Here is a 27853-nt window from a genome sequence, read left to right as displayed (position 1 = left end):
CCAAGCCCCGCGCTCGGGAGTCTGCCCTGGGTGCCCGGCTTAGTTGGGGGCCGAGCCCGCCGAGCCGAGGTTGGGCTGGACGCGCCGGGGGCGGGGCGGAAGGTCCTGTCGGGGCGGGGCTGGCGGGGCGCGTCCGGGCGGGAGGCGCCTGGCTCGGTCCCTCTCCGTCTGCGCAGCGAGCGCACGCGCCTTGGGCGCCCGCGGGCCGGGGGGCGGCCGGGCTGAGCCCCGCTGAGCCCTCCGGCCGGCTGGCCATGGGCGACCGCGAGCGCAACAAGAAGCGGCTGCTGGAGCTGCTGCAGGCGGCGGGCACAGGCAACGCGCTCTGCGCCGACTGCGGAGCGGCGGGTAAGGGTGCAGCGGCGCGAGGAGCTCGACCCCGGCCCCCCAGACCCTTCCCCTCCTTCCAGGTCTTGTCCTGTCCCGGGCCCCCCGCTAGACCCCGGGCGTGACTCTCAGGACACCTTCGGATCCAGGCTCCCGCCTGGACCCCCCCATTGCTCTCTGCACCTCGGATACCGCGCCCACCCGAACTCAGGCCCCCTGACCTCCCCAGTCTGGACCCTGACACGGATCTTTCAACGTCTTTGGACCCTGACACTAGATCCCGGACCCGGGTGCCCTGACCACTCTGCTCACCACCCACTCCAGACACCCTGCCCACCCGGACCTCGGTCCCTGACGACTTCAGCTACTTCGCACGCCCTCGGACCCAAGCATGCCACACACCAAGGGATCCCAAACCCCGGGCCAGAGCCAACTGCCTGTCCAATGTCCCCTCCCCCGCCGCCGGACTCCCCGGTGTCCTCCGGCGTTCCTGCTCCACAGCGCTCCGAACCGGCCCACCGGGGGGACCCTGACTCAGACTTCCCTACCTGCAGCGCCCCAGCCCGGCGCCTCGGTGCAGGTCCCTCCCTCTGCCTTCTCCTCTCGGTTCCCCGGAGTCCTGTCACTTCCACATCGCGCCTTCCCCATGCGCGGGACTCCTTCCAAGATCTTCATCCTGGTCGCCACGGAACCGTGGCCAGTGGGCTGACCAGAAGATTCCATTGCTGGTATCTTAGTTCACCCAAGGTGGGGAAACCAAGAGAGAAGATGTTCCCGGCTTGGGCAGAGCTGGGCACCGTTCTGACTGCCAAGCCCTGCCTCACCCAGCGCCCCCGTCCCAGCCCTGGTTTCCTTGCCCGACTCTCCACTCAGCTGCCTTCTTGCCCTTTACCCCGCAGATCCGGACTGGGCCTCTTACAAACTGGGCATCTTCATCTGTCTGAACTGCTCCGGCGTCCACCGCAACTTCCCAGACATCAGCAAAGTTAAATCCGTGAAGCTTGACTTCTGGGACGACAGTATTGTGGAGGTAGCAAGGAACTCACATAGAGAGCCTTGGGGCGGGGGAGGTGGGCAGGGCGCTCCCGTTCTACAAGGGAGGAAACTGAGGCCCAGAGAGGAACAATAAGCAGCGAGGGAAAACGCATAGCCTATCAGAGTTTTGGCTTAGAGACCTTAAGTTCAAATCCTAGCTCCATCACTTGCTTATTAAGAAGCTGTGAAAGCCCTAAACTTGTTATTTAACCCTAGTTGTGGACCTCAGTTTCCACATCTGTACTATAGGCATACTACTACCCCTTCACAGGGCTGCTGAGAGGGTTAGATGTGGGCTCAAGGCAGATATAACATAAGGAGTCCTTAACAGCTGCTGTTGTGGTCTGGAGTCCTGGACTGGAACAGAAATATCCTGATTCATGGTCTCCAGTCTCTCTCCAGTCCCTGGAGCCAGGAAGGAGACCACTTTGCTCTCCTGACCTACAGAGATGGAGGACATCTTTGGCCTAGGTGATAATACCGTCATCATCAGAAAACCTTCAGAGAGCAGGCAGTTCTAAACTGCTCGTTGGCCTAGGACTCTGGGGACTGCTGGGGAGGAGGGCCCATGCTTGCTGAGTGCCCTCTCAGGGCCATGCACTGCGCTAGGCCATTGGGTGGAATGCTTTACTTATTCATGTGACACAGTCACTGTAAGCCTACTGTGTGCTGGGTATCAGGTGAGTGCGTTGAACAAGATAAGGTCTCTGCCCACATGGAGCTTACACTCTAGTGCATGAGAAAGACAGGAAGCCAGAAAACCAGCACATAAACCTGAAGGTTGTACTTTGTGCCTTATAATTCCCCTAGTATATTTTCATTTTGTGGGTGAAGTCCCTGAAGTTCTGGGGTTTAGGTATTGCCCAAGGGCCACTCAGTGAATATATAGCACAATGGGATGTGAATCCAAATCCTGCAACACAGCCCAGTGGCCCCTGAGGAGGGGGAGAATAGGATTCACTCTGCCCAAGGAACGTGGATTAAAAATCTGACATTTTTCCCTCACCCCAACTATGCCACTGCTGTTCCTGAGTGCTGACTATTGGCCAGAGCCACTCTTGGCACATCTGTCTCTGGATGTCTCAGGTGTCAAAAGGGCCCAGTGATCATCCTGACCTGAGTCGGGGGCCGGCCCTGACTTCTTCCAGCTACATCTTCCTCTTGCAGACTTGCAGACTTGCAGGGACTGCTGCTGGTGGCCTGGCCATCTGTGGGTGGGGTGGGAAAGAACAGGAGCTCTGGAGTTGGGTCTGGTTTTAAATCCCAGTTCTCCACTTACTAGCTGTGTCACCTTGGGTAAGTTGCCTAACCTCTCTGAGCCTCAGTTTCCTCATCTCTAAAAAGGGGACAGTAATATTAAAATGGTTGAGGGAATCAGATGAACTAATGTGTGTGTAAATGCTCTGCCGTATGGGACATGGTTATTATAGCACCTCACTGTTCCAGGCTGGGACTTCCTAGCAGAATGGAGACCAAGTCCGGTAGGACATGTCTCCTGACTCAGCGTAGAAGCCAGTGAGAACAAGGGCCTTCTGGGTAGACCATGGTTTCGTTTCACATTTTTTCAAGTTCTACTATTACCCCAGTGGCTGCTGTCTTGCAGTTTATGACCCACAACGGGAACCTCCGTGTGAAAGCCAAGTACGAAGCCAGAGTCCCTGCATTCTACTATATCCCCCAAGCCAACGACTGCATGTGAGTGGGCGATTCCCTGGTCCCAGCTGCCCCACCCCTCACCGCCTCTGGTGCCTTTGCTGGCGGTGGTCTCTTCTGTGGACCTGTAGCATGTGGGTCCAGGAAAGCATGTGGTACTGTCATGGAGAAAGCCTCTCTCTACCTTTATTGTGTGGGTTGTCACTTCTCTCTGGGACTCAGTTTCCACTGCTATGAAATGGGACATTTTCTCTACGCTCTGGCCCTCTGCCTCTGATGTCCTCATAGCCTCAGTTAATACTGGTGGTGGCTAACCTGACAGAGATGAGAAATGCTGGTATGTTAGTAGAACAAATGTTCTACTTACTTCCTAGGGAGTGGTGTGCCTAGGGTTGGCCCACATGGGCTCAGTGTAGCCCCAAAGCAGCTGCCTAGGCCCTAGATCCCTAAATAATAACCATAAAAATAATAATAGCTACCAATAATTTATTGAGTTTTACTTATACACAAGGCCCTGTGCCAAATGCTTGTGTGCATTAATTTAATTCTCTCAACAACTAGATGAGATAAATACAGCCATTATCCCTATGATACAGTTGAAACGCCTGAGGCCCACAGAGGCAGGGCTGTGACCAGCCCAGGCGACACCAGGACCTGAGGGCACACACCACGGCATGGGGAAAATCCAGTATAACGGGTGCGGGAGGAGGAGGGCAGCTGTGAAGTAGCAGGAGGGTTCCAGTCCCCTGGAGGTGAGGAGTCAGTGTGACACTGGTACCTAGTGACCCCCGACCTCTGCAGAACTGACTGCCTGAGGCTGAGCTTGGCTCCCAAGAACTCAGCCTCACCAGACAGGTTACCAGATCTCTCTACTTCATGGCATCCTCATCTCTGAAATGCAGATAATGAGGCCTATATCATTGCAAGGTGGTAGAAGCTGAATGAGATAATTATATAAAATAGCTGACATGCTAGTTTTAATCTATGTCTCAGTGTCAGCTTCAGAATGCTGCCTGGTCTCTGGCCTCACCTTGGGAGGGCCTGCCTCACCTTGCCTTGCCGCTGCCCCTCAGCCATCTGCTAAGGGGAAAGGAACAAGCACTTGGTGAGCACCTGTGCGCTAGGCTTTCTGCCAGCCCCATGCACAGATGGCTTGTGACCCCACCACAGCCCTGCACTGGTAGCTGGACACTAACAGCTTTCTCCCCACAATTCTAGAAGTCCTCTGAGGTCTCCATCTCCAGGGGCCCCAGTCTCCATCCCCTCTCCCAGCTTTGTTTCTGTGGTTCACGTCCCATGGTGGGCTTGTGACTCTCCTCAATGCACTGGGGGTGAGGGCGGGGCATTAGGTAGGGCTCTTGATTGTGCATGACAGAAATGCAGGTTAAGCCAGCTCAGGCACAGGGGGATTGCCTGGATCTGGGGATCAGACTATAGGAAGGACAGAGGTGCAGCCACCCTTAGCAGGGACATTTATATACATTCATATACACTTAAACCTCTGAGGTTAGGTAGGTATAATATTATTGGCATATTCCTCAAGTTCAGAGGACTTAAGTAACCCACTCTTGATCACACTGTGGATAAAGGGTAGAGTGGGACCAGATCCCAGGTGCTTGAGCCCTCAGACCACTCCTCTGTCCAGTGTAGCATGCCCAGATGTCAGGGGGAGGCCACAGGAGGAGCTCACATGCTCTGCTGCATATGCGCCTGAGCACGCAGTGGGAGGTGGCAGGGTAGGTGATCCGGGACAGCTGGTATCTGTCTCATTGACCTCAAGGTTGGAAGAGCCCTGTGGCTTTCACATAGCCCATCGGGGGAAATATTTTTCCCCAGGACACTGGTAATGTCAGAAGACATTTTGGTTGTCAAAACCGGGGACGGGTGATACTGGCATCCAGTGGGTAGAGGCCAGAGATGCTGCTAAGGTTCCTACAGTGCCCAGGACAGCCCCCACAACACAGAATTATCCAGCACCAAATTTTAATAGTACCAACTCTACGAGGCCCTGGGGAGCCTGAGCAGGCAGTAAGACAGCTGCTGGGATGCTCCTGCCTTCAGCTGCAGGCTCTCAGAAAATCACGGTGGGGAGAGGATGCATCAGACACAGCTGACCAAACGCTCTGTCTTTTTAGGGTTTTAAAGGAACAATGGATTCGAGCCAAGTATGAAAGACAGGAATTTATGGCTGATGGGAAAACCATCTCACCTCCAGGTAAAGTTATTTTCATCATCTTTTTTTTCTAGTTAGTGTTTTCTTTCCTTTTCTTACTGCCACAAAGTTGATATGCAATATTATGTTGGTTTCAGATGTGCAACATAGTGACTGGATACTTGTGCACATTACTAGATGCTCGCCACAACAGTTGTACTTACCCCATTATCATACCAAGATATTACAATATTATTGGTTAACTTCTCTATGTTGTACTTCCATTCCTACGTCTAACTTAGTTTACTGTTTGCAGTTTGTACCTCTTTAGCCCCTTCACCTATTTCACCCATCCTCCCACCCCCTTCCCTATGGTAACCAACAGTCTGTTGTCTATATTTGTGGGTCTATTTCTTTTTTGTTTGTTTTTTATATTCCATATATCAGGGAATTCATATGACATATCATCTTTTGAAGTCTAGGCTTTAATGAGTTCTAGAAAACAGAGTGCCTGAGTATTAGAAACAAGGTTCAACCTATGGATGCTTGCCACCCTCACTGTGGCCTCAGAGGCCAAGGTGTGGGCTCCTCTGCCTCCAAAATAGCAGCACACTGGCTGGTGGGGTTTTATGGGTGGAGTGACCAAGAGGCATATTTGTCTCAAGTCCTTGCAATGTGTGTAGAGTCCTGATATAAACTGCAGGAAGACTCAGCTACCAGGCACACCAATCAGAAAAAGGCACCCCTGCTTCTGGCTAATGTAACCCCTGGTAGGGCACAAGCCTTGGTAAGGCACACCTTGATGTAGGGCACAGCCTCTTTGGTGGCCCTAGACCTGCAGCAGTTTCTGCCCAGCTGCTTTGGGTCCAAGCTGGTGCTGGCCCAAAGAGCAATGTGCACAAATCCACTCTGAGGAAGAGAGGCAGCCAGGCCTCCACTCCCCTAGCTACCAGAAGCACCGGGTATTCTTCAGTGAGCAGATGCCTAGCGGTCATTACTCCTGAACTCTGGCGAGTTTCATTAGACTGATGTCAGTGTGAAGTTGGACAGGACCACATGGACCTCTTTCAGAATCAGTCCAGTCCCTCAGGGCTTAGCCTATGTAAGGGTTTACTATGTCTTCTTATAAAACAGCCAAGGAAATTGGGCGTGAGCCCAACTGAAATCATAAGACATTGCCAATTTGGCCCCGGACGGGACCCCCATGTCCTGCAGCTGAAGTAACTAGGTTAGTTTCGAGACATTTTAGCAGCAGGTGGAGGCCTTGAGGTTCATCCACCCCTGAAGCCCTCTGAGGTTCTGAGCTGCTTGTTTGTCTTAAGGACGCCGGTGTTCACTCTATCTCCTCCTTGGTGTCTAAGGTAACCGAGAAGGGTTCCTGTGGAAGCGGGGAAGGGACAACGCACAGTTTCTGAGAAGGAAGTTTGTCCTCTTGGCAAGAGAAGGCCTCCTGAAGTACTACACTAAAGAAGAGGTGAGCAGCCAGAGCAGCAGGGGCTCCCCTCCCTGAGCGCTGGTTCCCTCCACTGGGGCCTACATTTTAATCATGGTGCCTTGTCTTGTGGATAACCTCAGCCACTGAAGGTGAGGTACCACAGCTGCTCCTTCCTTTGGTTATGCAGACAACCCAGGCCACTAAAAAAACACACCTCTGGTCACCTAAAATCAGCTAGGCTGGTTCACGATGAAGCTTTCAGTGATCGTTTGATTTGACTTCATTTATTCATACACTCAAGAAATGTTTATGAGCAGCTACTATAGCTAGACATAGACATTATTTTTTTTATTAAGGTATCATTGATATGCAATCTCATGAAGATTTCACATGAGCAATATTATGGTTACTAGATTCATCCATATTATCAAGTCCCCCGCCACACACCCCACTGCAGTCACTGTCCGTCCACACAGAAAGATGTATAGCTAGACATTATTGTAGGCACTGGGGAGATAACAATGAATTAAATGAAGCTTCTGGTCTCAGGAAGCTTGCATTCTAGTGGAAAGAGATGGGTGAGTAACAGAAACATACATCAATATATGATATATCAGGTAGCAGTGAGTCCTGGGAAGTAAACTAAGAGAGGGTGAAGGGTTAGAGGATGGTGGCAGCCTGGTGGGGGCTGTTCATGCAGGTGGCTGTTCCTGCAGGGTGGTCAGGGAAGGCCACTCTGATGACATTTGAGCAGGGAAGTGAATAAGTATAAGTGAGTTATTGGATATGTGGGGGAAGAGTGGAAGTAGAGGGAACAGTGTGTGTAGAAGCCCATCACAAATGATGGACATTTGGGTTGTTTCTACTTGGGACTAGCATGAATAATGCTGCTATGAACATCATGTACAAGTTTTCATGTGGACATGTTTCCATTTTTCTTGGATATATGCCTAGGAGCAAAATTGCTGTATCATACGGTAACTCTTTGTTTAATCTTCTGATCTTCTGAGGAATTGCCACACGGACTTCTGAAGTGGCTGCACCATTTTCTTTTTCCACCAGCAATGCATGAAGGCTTTTCTGCATATTCACCAATGCTTATTATTATATGTCTTTTTTATTATAGCCATCTTATTGAGTACGAGGTAGTAGCTCATTGCAATTTTGATTTACATTTCCTTCATGGCTAAAGATGTCAAACTTTGTTTTTCATGCGCTGATTGGCCATTTGTGTATCTTCTTTGTAGAAATGTCTATTCAGATCTTTTTCCCATGTTTTAATTAGGTTGTCTTTTTATTATTGAGTTGCAATAGTTCTCTACATATTTTAGATACAAGTCCCTTACTGGATATATGATTTACAAAAAATGTAGGCTTTTTGAATTTTACTCTGAGATGGGAGGCCACAGGAGGGTTTTGAGCAGAGAAGTGATGTAATTTGACTTAAACTTTTTGCAAGAGCACTCTGGCTGCTGCTGGGTTGAGGGAGAAGGCAAGAGTGGAAGGAGAGAAACCAGCTAGGAAGCTATTATAATTTTCAAGTGAGGAATAATGGTGAATCAGACCAGGATGGTGATAAAGGAAGTGGTTAGAAGTGGTCAGATTCTGCATCAAATCTGGAAGCAGAGCAAATAGAATTTACTGGAAGAAATGGCTGTGGAGTATGAAAGTAAGAGGAATCAACGATAATTCCCAGATTCTTATCCTCCACAATTAGAAAGATAGATTTGCTATTTGCTGAGATGGCAAAGACTTGGCTCCCTAAGGGGATGACCTATAGTTTTTTAGTGTGAGGTGCTTATTAGTCATCTAAGTGGAGGCATTTAGAAGGAAGTTGGATGTATGAGTCTGGAGGTTTGAGCAGAGTTTATTGCTGGAGTCATCAGCCTGTAGACTAGTTTAGCAATGGGGCTGGCTGGGATCACCTAAGCAGGCAGTGTGGATAGATGAGAAAAGATGTCTAAGGACTGAGTATTTTAGTTATTTGTTTCTAAGTGACAAACCGCCAGAAAACTCAGTGGCTTAAAACATCAATTTATTATTCCTCACAGTCCTGTGTCAAGAATTTGGGCCGGCCCTGGCTGCTCCAGCACGGTCCATGTGGTGTCAGCTAGGTCCCTCACCTTGTGTGTTTAGCTGGTGGCTGGGTGGGCCTAGGAGGCCCGGGAGGTCTCTACTCCCATGTCTGGTGCCTTGGCTACTCCATGCGGCCTCTGTCTCTCTTGGTTGTTCCCCATTCAGGAGTCTAACTTGAGCTTCATTACAGCATGGCAGCTGGCTTTGCACAAGCAAAGGGGGATTCTGCCAGTCCCCTTAAAGGCTTGACTAGGAATTGTCTTCTGTTTGCCAAAGCCAGTCATGCAGCCAGGCCCCATTTAAGGGGAGGGGATATAGATTCCACCTCCCATGGGTAGATGGCCTCTGCATACTGGGAGGGGAGGAATTGGTAAGAGCCGTCTTTGGAGATTATTAACCACACTGCGCCCTGGGACATTACAGTATTTAGAGGACAGAAAGGTGGACAGTTTCCAGCAGAGAGAATATGAAGGAGACCCCAACATAGTAAGAGAAGGACAAACTCTGAACACTTTGGTCTCCACCTGACTCCACCTCCTACACACAGAAATCCTTATCTGTTTCCCCTGTGGCTTTCCTATGTGAGCCAGAGCAATGCCAGACCTATCCAGTGCAGTTATCGCCTGAGGCCAACTGAAAAATGATGAGGGATGAAGAGTATTAACCCTCCAAGTGAGAGAAGCGATTTCTTCTCAGTCTTAAATTTAAAGCCCTGAAAAATGGGGCAGGTACAAAAGGCAGGAAGGGAATGTGCCACTGCAGTTAGGAGGTGCCCCCGAACCTCAGCAGCCACGCTGTGAGTTGGCTTCTAGGAGGGTCTTATCCTGGGTTGGAAAAAGTTGATCTGTTTCTCAATCCTAAACCTATTAAGTATAAAACAATCAGAAAATAGAATGAGTTACTTTTGTTCTTTTATAATTTCTTTCCCCAAAGGGAAACTTTTTAAATTATAAAGGAAACTTATTTTTATGTAAAAATTTGGTTAATATAAAGAAGTAAATATAAAGAAAGTGAACACAGGAACTATTTCAAAACAACAAAATATTAATACCCAGAACACATTTTTAAAAAACCAAACCCTACAAAGCAAGCAGAAAAAGACAATCCATTAAGGAAATGGGCAAAGGAAATGGACTAACCAGTCACAGAAGAGGAAACCCAAATGCCTGTTAAATATAGGAGATTCTTAATCTCTCTGGCAGTCAGGGAAATGCAAATTAAAACCACAGTGAGATCTGCTTCACACCCACCAGAAAGGCTGAAATTAAAAAGGCTAACAATACCAAGTATTGGCAAGGACGTGGGGCAACCAGAACTCTCATACATTGCTGGTGAGACTGTAAAATGAAACAACCTCTTTGGAAAACCATTTGGCAATTTTTAATAAAGTTAGGTACACTCTAACCATATAACCATATAACCCAGCCACTCACTCCTCAAAAAGCTTTGTACACAAATGTTGCATAGAAGTTATATTCATAGTAATGAAAACCTGAAAAGAACCCAAATGTCCATCCACAACTGAATGAACAAACTGTAGTATATCCATAGAATGGAATATTACTCAGCAATAAAAAGGGACACACTACTAATAAATGCAACAATGTAGATGAAACTAAAAATATTATTCTGAGCAAAAGAAGTCCTATACAGAATGACTGAATAGTTCCATTTATGCGAAGTTCCAGGACAGGCAGAACTACTGTGTATGAATAGAAAGGGGGTAAGTAATTGCCTGTGGTTAGGTGGGATTGGAGTTGCAAAGGGACATGAGGGAACTCTTCTGGAGTGATACTGATGTTCTATATTCTGATTGTGGTGGTGCTTACATGGGTATATACATTTATCAAAACTCAAGCTGTACTCAAAATGAGTGCCATTTATTGTTTCCCAATTATACCTCAGTAAATTTGATTACATGAAAATTGATGAGATCCAATGTCATGCTCATCATGTTGGCAAACAGGCTTAGATCTGGCGGCGTCAAGCAGGGCTGAAGACGTGGGGCAAGGGCGACTCCTCTTTATCCTTCCTTTTTATCATGTTATTGAATATGCTATTCAGTTTTCAATAGTGAAGTAAATACTGGTACAGCCACAGTGGAGAGCCTTTCAGCAACATAAGGGGGCAGTTTCCAGTAAGTCGAAGATGCACGCACCTGTGATCTAACAATTCCACTCTTCAGTATACACTATGACCGGAGAGATCTCACATATGTGTGCCAGAGACACAAGCTGACCGTAGCATTACCTAGGATAGCAAAAAACCAGAAGCAGTCTCAGTGTCTGTGAACAGGAAAATAGACGGGTACCTCTTGGTGTGGCCATTTACAAGAGAAAACTAAACTGATTTATTGCAAAACGAATAGAACTATAATATACAAAATAATAATATGATGTAAAAATGTAATGTTGAGTGACAACATCAAGATATAGAATGATATATACAGTATGCTACCATTTATGTGAATTAAAACCACATAAAACAATACCATGTTGTTCATAGAGGTATATGTATGTGTGTAAAGGTATAAAAAGTGAACTAGAAAAATAAATACCAAACTCCTGACAATAATTGCCTATAGGGAGTGGAGGAGAATGGGATGGAGTGAATAGTGGTTAAAGGATTTTGATTTATTGGTAACTTCAAATTTCCTTTTTAAAATCTTAGGAAGAATATTGACAAAGTTAGATGTACTTTTCTGTGTTTTTAGTATTCCTCTTGGTAAATATTTTAAAAGGAAAGCCTTCCAGTAATCTCTCAAGGAAACCATTATTAAGAGTACTGGTGTAAATCTGGCTATACTTTTGTGCATGTTCAAATATATATACATCATATGTGTATGTATATAAATATATAATGTACATATATTTTTGTGTGTATGTGTATATAATTTTTGTATTAGTAGGTTCCTATATACATCCTATTCTGAGGCTTGGTTTTCTCACTCACGGATATCATGAATATTTTTTCATATTACTAATACTGATCCGAATTATCCTTTAACAAATTTTGTGCTATTTCATCATGTGGATGTACAATGATTTATTTCTTTAATCCATTATCATCCAAGGAATATTTAAATCATTTCCCCTCTCTTCCCTTCCCCCCTTCATGCCCCTCCTCCTCCTCTGCCCCCCATTACTATTATTATAAGCAACACAGCAATAAATATCTTTTGACATACATGTTTTCACAGTGATACAATTAATTCCTTGGGCTAGATTCTTAGATGTGAAATCATGGGTCAAAGCAAAACACTCACCTTTTTACTAAATATGACCACTTTTCCCTCTAGAGAAGACTGTCCGGTAGAACTTGCTTCAGTGATGGAAATGTTGTGTCTGCCCTGTCCAGTACCCCAGCCACTAGCCACAGTGGCTACTTGAGCACTTGAAAAGGGGCTAAGAGTGAGTAAGGAACTGGCTTACTTTTATTTAAATTCAGTTTTAGTAAGCCACATGTGGTTAGTGACTCCCACAGGTCTGAGAGTTTGCATCATTTTTCTCTCCTATCGGTTAGAAAGAAAAGCACTCTTCCCCTCCCTTCTGCTGGGGACGGAGTGTGGACTGCGGGAGGGGACACACCAAGGTCCCCACACCAGCTGTTATCGGTTTGCTTTATTTGTTTGGCTTCCATAGACGATTTGCCTCAAAAAAAGCTTGAGAAATCCTGAATTAAGGGCTTTCCAAGCCCGCTTCCTGTTCAGAGAGGTCAGTCTGATTCAGCCGGAATGGTGGGATGGCTGGATACAGAAGAGGCGTTGAATTGCTGTGCATCTTGCTGTTAGAGCAACAGCATTTAAGACCCATGAAGAGTAACACATTGGTTATCTGTTGGCAAGAGGCCTTGGTGAAGGTGATGAGACGCCGCCTGCTGTCAGCATATTGAGTGTCTGCTTCCTCTCTTTCAGGGTAAAGGCCCCAAATCTGTCATCAGCATCAAGGACTTGAATGCCACCTTCCAAACAGAGAAGATAGGGAACCCCCACGGGCTGCAGATCACCTACAGGAAAGAGGGCCACCTCAGGAACCTGTTTGTGTATCACGAGAGTGGGAAGGTGAGTTCACCAGCCTCCAGCCCTGCACCCCAGGACACGCAGGCCCAGCTCACTGACTCCCTTGGTCAGCTGCTCTTGAGACTATCTGCTGCTGTTTGCTTTAATCTATTGTTACTTTCTGATCTGAGGTAGAGAGGTTTGAGGAAGGCAGAGCGGGATCAGAGAGAAGAACATGGCAGGTACCGAGGATGTGTCTGGACAGTGGGCAGCTACCAAGGGGAATCTGGTTTGCAAAAGGGACTATGCCCCAGGGAGGGCAAATCCAGGTAGGGCCAGAGATTCTGAATATGGGAGGAGGAATGGATCAGGCAGTGGGACACTCTGTGGCCTTGCTTCTCAATGTATGGTCCTGCATCAGTGGTGTTAACATCACCTGGGAACTTGTTAGGACTAGCGTCTCAGGCCCACCCTGGACTTACTGAAACTGCATTTTAACAATATCCTCAGGGGATCCTTATGCACATTAAAGTTGAGAGGCACTGCTTAAGGGTCCAGAAAATCAGCTTGGTCAGAGAAGAGCAGCCCAGTAGTCCAGGTCCAAAAGAATAAGCTGGATCAGAATGAACAGAGTCATGTGACTGGGCAAGGGACAGAGATGCTTAGTGAGGGGTGGGGCGGCCCATGAAGGAGGGAGCTAACCTTCTACAAGCATCTATTAATTCTGTGCCAGGCACTGTCCTTGGTGATCACTATGCATCATTGCCTAATCCTCAAAACAACCCTGGAAATGTTTTATCTCCTTTTTACTGAGGCATGGACATATTAAGTAACTTACACAGGGTCACAGAGCCAATGGTTGCTGAGCCCTTCACCCACTTACCCTCCTGTGCCTGTGCTGGAGGAAGAACCCTTGGCGGCAGGAGCCAGGAGCCTGATACAGAGGCCAGATATCCCCCAGGGGCCCTAGCACCAGGATGGTGACCCTGGGCCGTCCTCCCAGCAGGCTTCATGCTTTCTCCATAGTCCAGGCAGAGCTCCAGGGAATGTGGTCAGATGCGCGGGGATTTGGAGTCAGAAACTGGAGCCACTTCTAGTTGTGTTACTGGGCAGGTCCTGTCCTTCCTAAGGCTGCTCGTTTATGGATTAGAATGCCCACCTCCCAGAGGGGTTGAGGGTTGAGACACCAGGAGGCAGGAATGTGAAAGCATTTCCTTACCCTGAAGTGTTCTACAAACATCAGCCACTACTGTTCTCTGCTCATGATTGTGGCAGATGTAAAAGGTAAAATCTTGTGAGCAATTTCCTATCTGTATCACTTATTCCTTCATGAATTCACTCGTTCAGTCAGTCCTGTGCAAGTTCTGGAGTGTGTGGGAGTGCATGGGGCAGAGCCGTGGGTAGGCCTCAAGGGCTCACAGTCTCTACAAGGAGACAGATGAGGAAATAGGCACTGAGCCCTGTGATGGGGCGGGGCCATGCACCAGACACATAAGTGGCCTAGTCTGGGGGTGTGGGGGCTCGTCAAAAGGCTTTCCATGGAGCTAGAGGGTATTATGCTCAGCGAAATAAGCCAGGCAGAGAAAGACAAGTACCAAATGATTTCACTCATATGTGGAGTATAAGAACAAAGAAAAAAACTGAAGGAATAAAACAGCAGCAGACTCACAGAACCCAACAATGGACTAACAGTTACCAAAGGGAAAGGGACTGGGGAGGATGGGTGCGAAGGGAGGGGTAAAGGCGGGGAAAAAGAAAGGGGGCATTACAATTAGCATGTATAATGTTGGAGGGGTGCATGGGGAGGGCTGTGCAACACAGAGAAGACAAGTAGGGATTCTATAGCCTCTTACTACGCTGATGGACAGTGACTGTAATGGGCTTTGTGGCAGAGACTTGGTGAAGGGGGGAGACTAGTAAATATAATGTTCCTCATGTAAAAGATTAATGATACCAAAAACAAAGGCTTTCCAGAGGAAGGAGTTTTTGTTTCAAAATTATGAAATATGCTGAAAAGGACATGCAAACCGGTGGAAAGGGGCAAGAATGGGAGAGATACAGGGGTATTTCTTCTAAGGGCAAGAAATATGGCTGGGCCTCCTGAAGGATTAGAGTCAGAAACTGTAGGGTATGTGTGTGTGTGTGTGTGAGAGAGAGAGAGAGAACACCAGGGGTGCAAGTAAGTGTCCCACTTCTCTAAATTCAAGGACGCCATTCCCCAGATTGGCAAGAAATTTAGTATTGGTCTAAAGAAATTTAGTGTTTCTTGACTCCCTCCCTCGGTTTTACCAGAATCTTGGTAAAGCTTGTGCGGTCTGGACAACTCAGAGGAGATCCCTGGCTCTCAGTCCCCGGTGGGCTCTGCTGTTGCCCCAAGGCCTGTTCGGCTGGATCCCTGTGGCTGTTCCTTATGCCAGTCATTGGCACAAGGGCTTTTGCTGAGGTGCCCAGGGGCTCTGACACTAAGGGTACTGGATGCTGCCATTTGCCCAGTTGTGGAGCATCTGATAACCTGGACCTGGCCGTCCTCCTCTTACCCGTGATGCCCCAGCAGGCATAAATGCAGGACTGCAAGCTCATGTGTGTAGGAGCCAGATAGGTCATTTCAAAGTGACGTGGGCAGCTATCAGGCTGTGGCCAACAGGAAAACCTGTAGAAAGAATTGAAACAAACAAAACTTCAGGAGCCAAACAAACATGGATGCAGGTTGGATTTGGCCTCAGGGTCCCCAAAAAGTGCCCAAAGTGGAGGCCTGGATGGGTCTTTTCTGGGATGGCCCCTTTTCCTTAGTGCCTGAGACCCGAGAAGGTTATTAATTCTCAGGACAGGGCCCAGGACTCTGAATGCTAGGCTGTACATGACCTGTGAGAGAGAAAGGGTAATTACGTTTCATTGTTTTATAACTATATTCAAATGAATTTCTCAGTGGCCCTATTACATCAAAGAGCAGCCCTGCAGCTACTTGAACAAGTCTTTTAGCCTCCCCGGTTCCAGATTCCTAGGAGGAAGAATCTGAAAAGCCCAGTCCAGCCTCTGCATTGGTCCACCCTGGCCCAGCTACCATGGCCAAGAAGGGGGCGGATCACAGCCAAGGGGACTGCAGTTCTGGGTGAGGGATGGGCAGGTGACATTGGGTGGGGCAGTTCTCACAGAAGCAGGGGTTGGGCTGAGCAAAAATCTCTGACAGCATCTAAATTAGCCTCCGGGATGAGTAGCATGTCCTAGGTAGAAGATATTTGTGAGGTGAAGGGAGACAGGTGGGTGAGGCAGTGTTCCAGGAGGAGGAAACAGCATGTACTGGGGGGTCAGATGGGGGGTGTTGCAAATGGTTTTGTGTGGAAGGAGTTCAGAGAGCAGAGAAAGTCACCCTAAAGAATTTAGACTTTTCTCCTGAGGGTAGTGGAAAAGAATTTCTTTAAGCTAGACTCATTTAGATTTGCAATTAGGAAATCACTCTGATGCCGTGGGGAGGACTGATTGGAGAGAAGCAGACCCAGCTAGATGCATGGCTCACCAAGGGAAAGATGAGGGGTGCACTCTCCCAGAGCAACAGTAGAAGGTCCAAGCCAGCTTTGGCCTAAACTGCACTCCAAGCAATGAGCACTGCTGTGCAGGAGCATCCTGGGTGCACCTGCCCACCTGAAAGCTGGTCTCTGACGTCTGAGGACCCTTGCTCCGTGAAGTGGATCCCATCGGCAGGCATCACAGCACCCGAGAGCTTGTTAGGGATACAGAGCTTGTTAGGATACAGAATCAGGCCCCACCCCAAACCCAGTGATTCCACATCTGCAATTTACCAGGGGCTGTGCGCTTGCTCGGTGAGGCCCTGGGCTCTGGCCTCATCCTCCCAGGTGCCTGGGGTCAGCCCACAGGCCCGAGGGAAGCATGGGGTGTGCGCATGTGCTGAATGAATGTGCCCAAACTAGCTAGCTTCCTGTCACCGGACTCAGCTCCCCGTCCTCCATCTCTCTGCCTGCCATTTGTCCTTTGCAATTCTCTCTGCAGGAGATAGTGGACTGGTTCAATGCCCTCCGTGCAGCCCGTCTGCAGTACCTAAAAATGGCCTTTCCTGAGCAACCAGAGTCTGAGGTGAGCTAAATGTGGACCCCTACTTCTGAGTCTCCTCTCTGCCACCTCCTTCTCTCCTTGTTGATTGACCTAAAAAAACACTCAGAGGCCAGCCTAGGTTTGTTTGTGGGCTAGACCTTGAGAAGAGGTGTGGGGTACCTCAGAGGAAACCAAAGGCTCTCTCCTGGGGAGGCTGGGAGGTTGTGGCCACACGACAAGGCCGCCTTCAAAAAGTAGGTCAGGTTCTTGCCTTTCAGGGTGCACGGCCACCATGCACAGTGTCAAGGGCTCAGGATTTGGGCATCCCTCTGACTCCTTCTCCCACTAAAATGTACAAATGATCCCTAACATACTGCTTATGAAGTGCTTTTGAGCCCATTTTATCTTGCAATCCCTTTTATCCAGTAATCCCTCATAGCAGACAGTTAGGGGTGGTTATCCCCATTTTACTGACTAGAAACCAAGTCCCAGGGAGGTCAAGAGAATAACCAAAGGGGCTCTGCTCACCCTGCCCTCCCTTTGTGCTTTTGTGCTCTGGTTTCGGGAAGGCAAAAGGATCTTCCCTGTTACAGTTCTACCAGGAACAGGCTACCTTTCATGGCCAAGGTAATTGTGAACCTGAGCACTTCCTTTTGATCATCCTCAGACATCTGGGGTATCCATCTACACCTCTTGGCTTGTCTAGGGAAGCCATCATAATGAGGGGCAGAAGACACTGCCCCCAGCCAGCTGGCTTGGGCTCTTGTGGATGCTCTGTTGATGACAAGCTGTGGGACTGCTGCAGGTCACACCACCTCTCTGGGCATCTGTGTTCATACCTGTAAGGTGGCAGTTAGTCTGGGTCATCTCAGGGTCCCTTCTAGCTATGGCCGGGTGACTGTTTTAGACCCTGCTCTAAGAGACTTTTGTGAGTATTGGAGGTAGGTGGACAGACCATGTTAATCCTGGGATTTCCTTATTCCAAACTCTTAGATCCTCCTTGAAATCTAATTGTTCCTTAATTCCAAGGTTTACAGGGAGCTAAGTGTGTAGAACAGGGGTCCTCTCCAGGCTGAGCAGTGTACCGATATGGCCACTCTCTGAAACAGTTCCAGCCAGGCCTGGGCCAGAGCCCTCCAGGCCTGCAGAGTCAGCAGCCAGAACTCCCCTGTGGGCAGAGCTTTGGGAGTACGGACTGCTGACTGGAGGGCCCAGAGGACAAAGTGCAGACTAGGCTGTGTTTATCTGGGCCCACTCTCCAACTTTGCTGACTCCTGCAGAAGAAACTGGCCAAAGTCCTCAGTATCCTCTTGCCTCCCTCATCCTCCATCGTCAGCGGTTATCTACCCGCAATCTCCTCCCCACCTGCCTCTGTCTTTCCTCCCCCTGTGTCTCTGCATGATGTGAGGTTCTGGGCAATCATCCAGGCCTGGCTCATGTGTAGGGATCCAGATTCCAGAAACCTGAGCAGTTGTGGTCCTGTACTAAGACATGCATGGACTCTGAAGTCAGAGAAGCTGCTGTGTTACTTAGGGCAAGTCATCTTACCTCTCTGAGCCTCAGTTTACTCATCTGTCACTCTGGGGACAATACCTACCTTCCAGGGCTATCGTGAGAATCAAGTGAGCCCAGGCATCTGTGGTTCAGTAAGTAGCCTCCCGCCATGTGGTTTTCCTTCTTCTAAGTGTTTCCCTGGGCCTAGATCAGCCCTGCCCTGGCTCAGGCTGACTATTGAGCAGTTTGAGACTCTTGTCTTTTCTCCAAATGAAGGAACTGGAGCCAACAGAATGTATGTTAGGGAAGAGGGAGTGGTATAGCATATGTGTTCATTTTGGGCCCCTTTCAGACTTCCCACTCCTACTCCCCTTTGCCCCTGCCCTGGGCCTGGAGCTTGGGAGAACCCCTGCTCGCAGGAGCCTGGGCTGTCATTTGAAGCTCTGGACTTGCAGGCTTGGTCCCTGGATTGAAGCCAGCATCAATCCCTGCCAACTTCTCAGCATAGATGGCAAGCTGGAAGGGATCCTGGAGACCACATAATCTGGTCTCCACATTATGCTAGGGAAAGAGGCCCAGAGAGGGAAGGTCTTACCAAGGTAACACAGCTGGTTGAGGTCAGACCTGGAGCTTGAACTCAGGTCCCCTATCTCTAGTTGCCCACTCTGTCTCCCCATCCTGTGGCCCTGTGTCAGAATGCCCACCCACAACCAGGTCTGATCGAGGGCTCTGGCACATTTATGCTTTAGCACCATGGTGTAGTGGTAGGAACACTGTCTGCCTGCTGCCCATCAGCCCCAGGTGTGAAGCCCATCTCTTCATCCCACCAGCAACATGACATGGGGAAAAATCCTAACCACCTCTCTGAGGCCTGGTTTCTGCACAAACTCAACAAGGATGATAATATCCACCTCACAGGGCGATTAAGAATTGTACCCAGAGCCTGACACACAGTAGACTTTCAGAATATGCCCCCGATACCAGTAGGGTCTCCTCGGTGTCACCTCCTGTGGTTCCTGAAGGAGTCCTAGACTAGGTCTTGAAGATTTGCCATGCTGAGAAGCTCTGCAGACATCTGGGGTGCTGTCGTCTGGCTCTGTTGAAATATTAATATTACATCCATACCAGATTCCAAATATAACCTTGTGGACCAAGAGCACACATCCTTCCCCATTCCCAACTTCCCCTTTATCGCGGAGCTAAGTTCAGCAGGAACTCTGGGCCCCTGGGGTGTGAGTCAGGGGATCAGCATATGTCTCTGTTCCCCCAGCTCGCGCCTCTCATCACCAGGAACTACCTCAAACAAGGCTTCATGGAGAAGACTGGCCCAAGGGTATGTTCCACCGCTCCCTGCAGGACTTAGGTGGCCCCTGTCCCAGTGGGCTGTGGGGCAGAATTTGGGAGGGAGGAAAATGGGGAAGTGGCGGGTGGGAAGATGGAAGGGAAGTAAACCAGTGTGTGTGAGTTCCTGGGGTGAAGGCTGGGGAGGGCCCAGTTAGCAGGTGTGTGACCGGGGCTGCTGGGGTTTCTCTGGGTCACCACGCATCTCCCTCTTAGCATCACCGTTGGCTTCTGCACTCTTAACTGCCTCTCACTGACTTCCATCCTACTCCTGGGAAGCAGAGGTGAAGAAGGCCTCCCTTGGGGACAGCTTTTCTCTCCCCAGAACCCCTGTGTGCTCTGTGTGCTGGGGGCCTGCCAAGACCATCCAAGTGAGATGGGCTAGCAACTGGTCTAAGAAAACATACCTACACACCTGGCACAGGAGCCAGCGCGGCCCACCGGGCATGCCCTTCCCCGGCATGCATCTCTCCCTCCACCTGGGCCTCTGCTCTCCTTTGCTAAACCTGCCCCAGCCCCAGGGTTGCTCATTCCTGCTTATCTGTGGGGAAGGGAAGACTTGGGTGCCTCCCGCAGCCTCCAGCAGGGTGGAGGCGAGGCACCTGCTGCCCAGGACATCTCAGCCCAGATGCTGGGCAGGCGAGGCTGGAGCGGATCCGGGTGGTCGTGAGGGCAGAAGGGGAGGCAGGAACAGCACAGGGAGCACCCTAAGGCCTGAACAACTCCCAAAGCACTGCACCCCATGCTTTTTTTTTATGGTGTTTATGTGTTTAGCAGATGGCTAAGATCACAGTGAAAGGCGTTAGGCAATCAGTGTGGAAGGAGGCCTGGGACAGCCTGAAAACTAGTCAAAGGGTTGCGCATTTTGTTTTCCTCCTTTACCAGCCAGCGGCACAGCCCTTCCCTGTGGTTCCCGCCTGGGGCTTGCTTTCCCCTGACCTTGGTTACAGTTCTGTGGGGCGGCGCCTTCTGCATTGCTGAGCAGTAGCCACTTCTGGTTTCTCCAACTTCCTTTCTCTGAGACTTCTTGTCTACAGCCTGAGAAGAGGAAAGGCCCCTTACAGCAGTGCCTGGAGGCAGCAGGGTGATGCGCGGCAGTAGGGCGGTAGGGGGCAGGCAGAGCCTTCAAAGCTCTGACACCTCAGGGAGGAATCCTGGGGGGTCTGACTACTGTGCAGGACAGTGCCTGGCTCCAGTGGCCTAGCCCAGGCTGGGCCTGTGACCTCTGCTCCGTGGCGTGGCCGACCCTGGTACAGGTTTCCTCTTTTGCAGCAGAGAGAACCTTTCAAGAAAAGATGGTTTGCCTTGGATCCCCAGGAGCGGAGGCTGCTCTATTACAAGAACCCACTGGTAAGAGCCACTGTCAGCCCCTCCCCGTGCACCCTCAGATGGAGTTGGCGGCAGTGCTGGTCAAGGACCATGGAGAGGCTACAAGGCTGGAGAAACCTGGCATAGGGGACGTAGCTCCTCCTTGGCCTGTCTCTAAGTAGTCTCCAGTGCATGAAGCTATTCTCTCCCCTCCCTTTCAGGAGGTCCTTTACATGTATCCAAAGGCTGCCAATGTCATTAAACAGACGTTCCTGGTCCTCCAGTCTCCTGGACTCCCTTCTAACTGGGAGTCTGGAGTGGAGTGATGAGTAGTGTGAGCTGTAGAGCTCAGCTGTCTGGGCTCCACTTTCAGCCCTGCCACTTTTAGTTGTGTGCCCTGGACAGACTGCTTAGCTCTCTGTGCCTCAGTTTTCTCCTCCGGAAAACAGGCATGATAACAGTGGCTTCCTCAGAGGTTGCTGTGAGGAGTCTATGAGTTACTACATGTAAAGCACTTGAATTCCTGGTGCATAATAAGTGCTCCACAAATGTGAAGCATCATTTTAGCAGAGGACCGGTATGATTATTTTATGGTTTTAGCCTTTCAGCTTCTGGGTCCCACCTAGAGGAAATCCCCAGCAGAACCCCATACCCTACTCCCATCCTCTCCCCACACATCCCTTTTCAAAAATAGAGCTTGGGGGCTGTCAGGGCTGCAGGTGCCCCTCTGCCCCAGGTGTGGCCTCTGGTAACCATGTGTCCTCTATTTTCAGGATGCCTTTGAACAGGGCCAGGTCTTTCTCGGGAGCAATGAACAGGGGTATGAGGTATATGAAGACCTGCCCAAGGGCACCCGAGGGAATCGCTGGAAGGCCGGCCTCACCATCGTCACCCCTCAGCGGAGATTCATCTTCACCTGCCCCAGCGAGAAAGAGCAGCGGGAATGGCTGGAGAGTTTTCAGGATGTCCTTTCCCGCCCCTTAACACCCCTCAACCTCCTCAGTAAGATGCGGTCCTGGGGCTTGATCTTTTGACCAAGGGCAGAGGGCAGAAAAGGGCTTCTTCACTGGGGCTCTCCGTGGGCCCTGCATCTGAGGTTATGACTCCTGATTGCACTCTTTCCATTTTCTTCTCCCCCTGCCAAAGAAAAATACAGACAGTGCACATTATTGCCAGAAAGCCCTCTCCGTGCACACTGAGTTCCTCTACTGGCAGCCCTTCCCCATTAGCATCTGGAGGAGTTTCACCCTGGCAGGACCGTGGGTTAGATCCTCCCCTCTCTATCCCACTGAGTCCAGAGCCAAGCATCTTCTCTTTATGTACACTCCCTCCCACCCCTCCACACCAAGTCCCTTTTCTTGTGAGAAAACCCTGGCCTGTTAGTATGAGCTAAGGTCACCCCCGCTGGGCAGCTGCTGGGATTTTGGATTCCTTCCCACTCCCAGAGGGAAGGCTATTTCTAGTGCCCTTCTTTTCTCTGGGTCCTCCTTTCTGTCTGCTTCTCTCCCACTCCTCCCCTACCCACCAGATGGGTCACATGGAGGCTTCCGTCTTTGCTGACAGTCCCGTGATAAAAGAGCAGGATACTTCTGGCGCAGGGCCTGGATTTTGGGCACCAAGGAGAAGTGGAGTTTGGAAAAGTACTAACTGTGCAGGTGACCCCACATGGCCCCTTGGGAGAAACCTTTGTGCCCTCTGAGTCTGACCAGCATAGACACAAACTCTTCACTTTCTAAAATCTCAAAGCCAAAGAGCGTCAGATTGGTAGTGTTAGTAAAGCATGTCCGCTGATGCTTCTTTTTCTGTTTTGGGAAAAAGAGTCTGAGTCTCTCTGTTTGTTTTTGTGTCTCTCACTCTTTGCTTTTCCCTCCTTCTCTCCCCCTTTCAGTCCCTCTTTTATTCTGGTTCCCCCTGTCGCTGTGCCACTGTCCCCTTGCTGTCCCTTCTCTCCAGCAGGATCGCACTGGCATGGCCACCCTGTCAGCCCTCTCTTGTTCCCCTTGCAGCTGCCGCAACAGAGAGTGACCGCAGCAACAGGTGACCCACTGGCCGAGAAGCCGGCTGGCCACTGGCCACCTGGAGCTCCTGGTGGGGAGGAGAAGTTCTCACCTCGGCCTGGGTTGCCCAGCAGGAGGGCCCTGCAGATGGCAGCCAAGACCTGATGGCTCCTAGATCTCCCCAGTGCCAGCCCTAGGGGTCTTGGGGACCTGGCACATGTCCTTAAGGCCCAGGACATCTGAAATGAGGGAACTGGAATGGATCCGTACCCACAGCATTACACAAGTTGTATGCTTGCTCCAGAAAAAAAAAAAATTTAATCTGAATCTAACTGTGAAGAAACAATCAGACAAATCCATATCAGGACCATTCTACAAAACAGCTGACCCGGGCTCTTCAAAACTGTCAATATCATGAAAGCTAAAGCAGTGTGCAAACTGTTCCAGATTAAAGGAGATTAAAGAAGCAACAAAATATAACTCATTATTCTCGATAGGATCCTGGATTTACAAAAAACAGATATAAAGGACAGAATTGAGCTAACTGGGGAAATTTGAATATGGATGTATATTAACTAATAGTATTGTGAGATTGTGATAATCACGCTATATTTGTGTAGGAGAATGCTCTTATTCTTAGGGGGGCACGTGCTCAAGTGTTCATGGGTACAATGCAATAATAGTCCACAGCTGACTCTTAAATAGTTCAGCAAAAAGTGAGTGTATGTATATATGTATATGTATAGAGTATTGTGTTTATATACGAAAGGACATACACACACACACGTATACAGGGAAAATGAGAAAGTGGGCCACTGTGCAAAATGTTAGCAAATGATAAATTTACATGAAGTATAGGTGGGTCTTTATTGTCCATTACTGCAAATTTTCTATAGATTTGAAAATTTTCAAATTAAAAAGTTGGGACAATAATTTTTAAAAACATCCACTTTTCACTCCCCAAAAACGGTGTTTTTTCTTATGAGAGTCCCATCTTTGTGCCCATTTAGAATAAATAAAAGCCTAGATAATACAAAAAAACGGTGCCCACATTCATCATAGCCATGCCCTGAAGGGAAGTAAGCCACGGAGACAGCTCCCCGGGACCCCAGGGTAGAGAGCGGTCCAGCCTGCATGCCAGGTCTGGCCTTGAGGCTTGGAAAGCTCACTTCCCTACTTCCGTGCCAAGGTTTTTTCTCTTTCTGATGAGGTAGAAACAATTGCAATTCACTGGAAGCAATGAATATTTTTTAATACATCCCAGGTGCCGGGCTCTGTGCCAAGCCCTGATTATCTGGTCTTGCTGTCACAGGCTTCCGACTGCTGGAAGGCAGCCCTTACACTGGGCAGGACAACACGGAGAGTGGTCAGGAAGGAGAAGCACAGGCTGCCGTGGGGGCATGTGGCAACAGGGTTTACCCTGACTAAGGAGGAGAGGGGACCCTCCTTCCTCTCCAGAATGCGATGTTGAAAATTAAAGCTCTTTACAGGTTAGTCGAAAGGAAGAGGGCAAGGAAAACACTGGACTGAGGGAAGAAAGTGTTCAGAGGTCTGGAGACGGGGGAGAGGAAATGAAAGAAATCTCCAGTGGCTGAAATGTTAGAGAAGCGAACCACCAAGGTCTCTGCTCTGTGATTCTTTGTTCCTTTGAGCAATATGCAGACAGACGTCGGGTGTTCTCTTTGCATTTCAGTGGAGACCCATGGGCTTCGGAGGATCTTTAAGATATTGTCTGCTTTTTATGGGATCCCCCAATCAGAGAACAAGCAACATCATTGGGATGTCTTTTCTGAGGCTTCCTGACTACCCAGATGGAGACATGGGTGCTTCCTCCTCTGGCTCCTAAAGCACCTTGAAAACATTGTGTCAACCTGCTCTGCTGGGTTGTATAATAAGGGTTAGTTTACTTGTCTGCCTCTTTTTTTACCACCCATGAGCTCTTTTGGCTGTCCTCTGCTAAGTTCTGAGGATAAGAAAATCAATAAAGGCATAGTTCTACCCTTAAGGAATTTACGGTGTGGAGGGGAAGAAAGAGAAATAAACAGGAGGCAGGAAGGAAGCTGCTGGGGGAGGGAAAGTGGGATTCCAAGAGCCCCTCAGAGGGCAGAGAAGAGGTACAAGAGATGGAGATAAAGTCCCAGTGAAATGAAGTGCCTGCCTTTGGTTTTCTAAGGCGGGGCTGCATCTCTGTCTTTGAACTCCCTGAGAATAACTCTGGACTCCTATAGTGAGTCCTCTTCTCCCTTTTGACTTGTTAGCACAAGAAAGTTCCTGTTAGTTGAATCAGTCCTGACCAATAAAGATCTCCAGGAGAGGTGTTATCTGTGCTGAATCCTGAAGGATGAGTAGAAAGCACTTGGAGTTGTGTGGCAGAAGGCAGAGAAAGAAGTGTATACAAAGGCCCAGTGACAAGACAGCACAGGCCTGTTCAGGGAACTCCAAATAATTGAATATGGCTAGAGCACAGATTGTCGGGCGCAGGACTCGGGGGGCGGAGTAGTAAGAACAGATCAGACTTGGAGGAGAGTCTGCTTCTGGTAAAGGTGGGGTAGAATGTCCCGCATGTCAGAATAGCCATTTCACAGGTAACAGTTAGAAACTCTGAACAGAATCTAACAAAACAATTATCTGGAAAATGACCTAAAGCAAGCAGAAATCAAACAGGAGCTGTCATAAGAAAGAAGCAAGGAGTGGCAGGGTGAATCTTTTAGCTTTTCACCTGCGGTCAGGTGCCTCAAGAGGCCACTGAAACTCTGATGGAAACCTTCAATCTTACTGATTGAAAAACAGAGGACAGAGTTTAAGGACACCGGGGCAGCTGGAAGGTGAGAGAGGGAAGCCTGGGAGGAGAGGGCCATAGATGGTGAGCTCAGAATTCTAGCCACATGTTGCTGTTGAGCATTGGAGGGTGATTAATGCAACAAAGGGATTGCATTTTTAATTTTACTTAATTTTGTCTAATTTTAAGTATTTGAAATTCAAAATAAAAAATGGAAACGGTGTAAATTATTTTGCCTTCAAATATAATTTAGTTGTTTTAGTAAATAAAATATTACTACAGGGGCGGAGCCAAGATGGTGGCGTGAGTAGAGCAGTGGAAATCTCCTCCCCAAAACACATAGAGCTATGAAAATATAACAAAGAAAAATCTTCCTAAAATAGAGACCACAGGACACGACAACATCCAGACCACATCCACACCTGCAAGAACCCAGCGCCTTGCGAAGGGGGTAAGATACAAGCCCCGGCCCGACAGGACCTGAGCGCCCCTCCCCCCGGCTCCCGGCGGGTGGAAAGAAACCTGAGCGGTTTTTTTTTGGCGAGTGCTTTTTGGAAGCCTTGAAGGGACAGGGACCCTGGTGCTAGGGAGGCAGGGCAGCAGGATCAGTGAGCGGGTGCCTGGGACCGGCGCCTGAGGACAAAAAAAAAATCGAGTGTTTTTTCCTTTTTTTTTTTTTTCTGTTCCCTCTCTCATTGTTGCTGTTGTTGTTTTGGTTTGGAGAGTGCTTTTTGGAAGTCTTAAAGGGGCAGGACAGGTCACTTAGACCAGAGGCAGGGAATCTGGGAATCTCTGGGCACTCTAACCCCCTGGGCAGCAGGGAGCACAGAGGCCCCTTACGGAGATAAATAGCCTCCCAGCCGCTCCCCCTCCAACGGGGCTCCACCATTTTGGAGGAGCAGCCCCAGCCAGGCCACGCCCACAGCAACAGCGGAGATAAACCCCATAGCAACCGGGCAGGAAGCAGAAGCCCTGTATGCACACAGCTGCCCAGCACAAGCCACTAGAGGTCGCTATTCTCCCAGGTGAGGAAGGCCACAAACCAACAAGAAGGGAAGCTCTTCCAGCGGTCACTTGTACCAGCTCTGCGCACTATCTCTATCACCATGAAAAGACAAAACTACAGGCAGACAAAGATCACAGAGACAACACCTGAGAAGGAGACAGACCTAACCAGTCCTCCTGAAAAAGAATTCAAAATAAAAATCATGAACATGCTGACAGAGATGCAGAGAAAAATGCAAGAGCAATGGGATGAGATGCAGAGAAAAATGCAAGAGCAGTGGGATGAAGTCCAGAGGGAGATCACAGATGTCAGGAAGGAGATCACAGAAGTGAAACAATCCCTGGAAGGGTTTATAAGCAGAATGGATAAGATGCAAGAGGCCATTGAAGGAATAGAAGCCAGAGAACAGGAACGTATAGAAGCTGACATAGAGAGAGATAAAAGGATCTCCAAGAATGAAACAACACTAAGAGAACTATGTGACCAAGCCAAAAGGAATAATATTCGTATTATAGGGATACCAGAAGAAGAAGAAAGAGGAAAAGGGATAGAAAGTCTCTTTGAAGAAAGAATTGCTGAAAACTTCCCCAAACGGGGAGGAAATAATCGAACAGACCATGGAATTACACAGAACCCCCAACAGAAAGGATCCAAGGAGAACAACACCAAGACACATAGTAATTAAAATGGCAAGGATCAAGGACAAGGAAAGAGTTTTAAAGGCAGCTAGAGAGAAAAAGATCACCTATAAAGGAAAATCCATCAGGCTAACATCAGACTTCTCGACAGAAACACTACAGGCCAGAAGAGAATGGCATGATATACTTAATGCAATGAAACAGAAGGGCCTTGAACCAAGGATACTGTATCCAGCACGACTATCATTTAAATATGATGGTGGGATTAAACAATTCCCAGACAAGCAAAAGCTGAGGGAATTTGCTTCCCACAAACCACCTCTACAGGGCATCCTACAGGGACTGCTCTAAATGGGAGCACCCCTAAAAAGAGCACAGAACAAAACACACAACATATGAAGAATGGAGGAGAAGGAATAAGAAGGGAGAGAAGAAAAGAATCTCCAGACAGTGTATATAACAGCTCAATAAGCGAGCTAAGTTAGGCAGTAAGATACTAAAGAGGCTAACCTTGAACCTTTAGTAACCACGAATCTCAAGCCTGCAATGGCAGTAAGTACATATCTCT

The 27853-nt window shown here is 48.9% G+C and overlaps 1 protein-coding gene and 1 long non-coding RNA gene across 2 annotated transcripts; one reads left to right on the top strand and one right to left on the bottom strand.

Moving 5' to 3' along the window:
• Positions 1-144: 144 nt before the first annotated feature.
• ADAP2 (ArfGAP with dual PH domains 2) lies at positions 145-25871 on the top strand. Its single transcript, XM_037002324.2, has 11 exons — positions 145-348; positions 1227-1357; positions 2966-3057; positions 5151-5230; positions 6529-6641; positions 12592-12738; positions 16681-16764; positions 19487-19549; positions 20830-20907; positions 21639-21867; positions 22872-25871. Exons 1-11 carry the CDS (start codon positions 255-257, stop codon positions 22904-22906), a joined length of 1146 nt encoding a protein of 381 aa, XP_036858219.2. The 5' UTR covers positions 145-254; the 3' UTR covers positions 22907-25871.
• LOC140849070 (uncharacterized) lies at positions 12754-20823 on the bottom strand. Its single transcript, XR_012130568.1, has 3 exons — positions 20497-20823; positions 19198-19312; positions 12754-16393 (listed from the first exon to the last, which is right to left on the bottom strand). It is a non-coding gene; the product is annotated as an uncharacterized lncRNA (long non-coding RNA).
• Positions 25872-27853: the final 1982 nt, after the last annotated feature.

The sequence above is a fragment of the Manis javanica genome, chromosome 4 (assembly GCF_040802235.1).
Source record: "Manis javanica isolate MJ-LG chromosome 4, MJ_LKY, whole genome shotgun sequence".
Classification (NCBI taxonomy): Eukaryota; Metazoa; Chordata; class Mammalia; order Pholidota; family Manidae; genus Manis; species Manis javanica.
Note: the sequence above shows the minus strand (reverse complement) of the source record. Positions and strands in the feature narration are given on the sequence as shown.

Bases quoted from the DNA above. Each gene is read 5' to 3' on its own strand.
- ADAP2 (XM_037002324.2), top strand. From the start codon at position 255: ATGGGCGACCGCGAGCGCAACAAGAAGCGGCTGCTGGAGCTGCTGCAG. The intron at 12,739-16,680 runs GTGAGTTCACCA...TTCTCTCTGCAG, and splicing joins TGTATCACGAGAGTGGGAAG to GAGATAGTGGACTGGTTCAA. The intron at 19,550-20,829 runs GTATGTTCCACC...CCTCTTTTGCAG, and splicing joins TGGAGAAGACTGGCCCAAGG to CAGAGAGAACCTTTCAAGAA.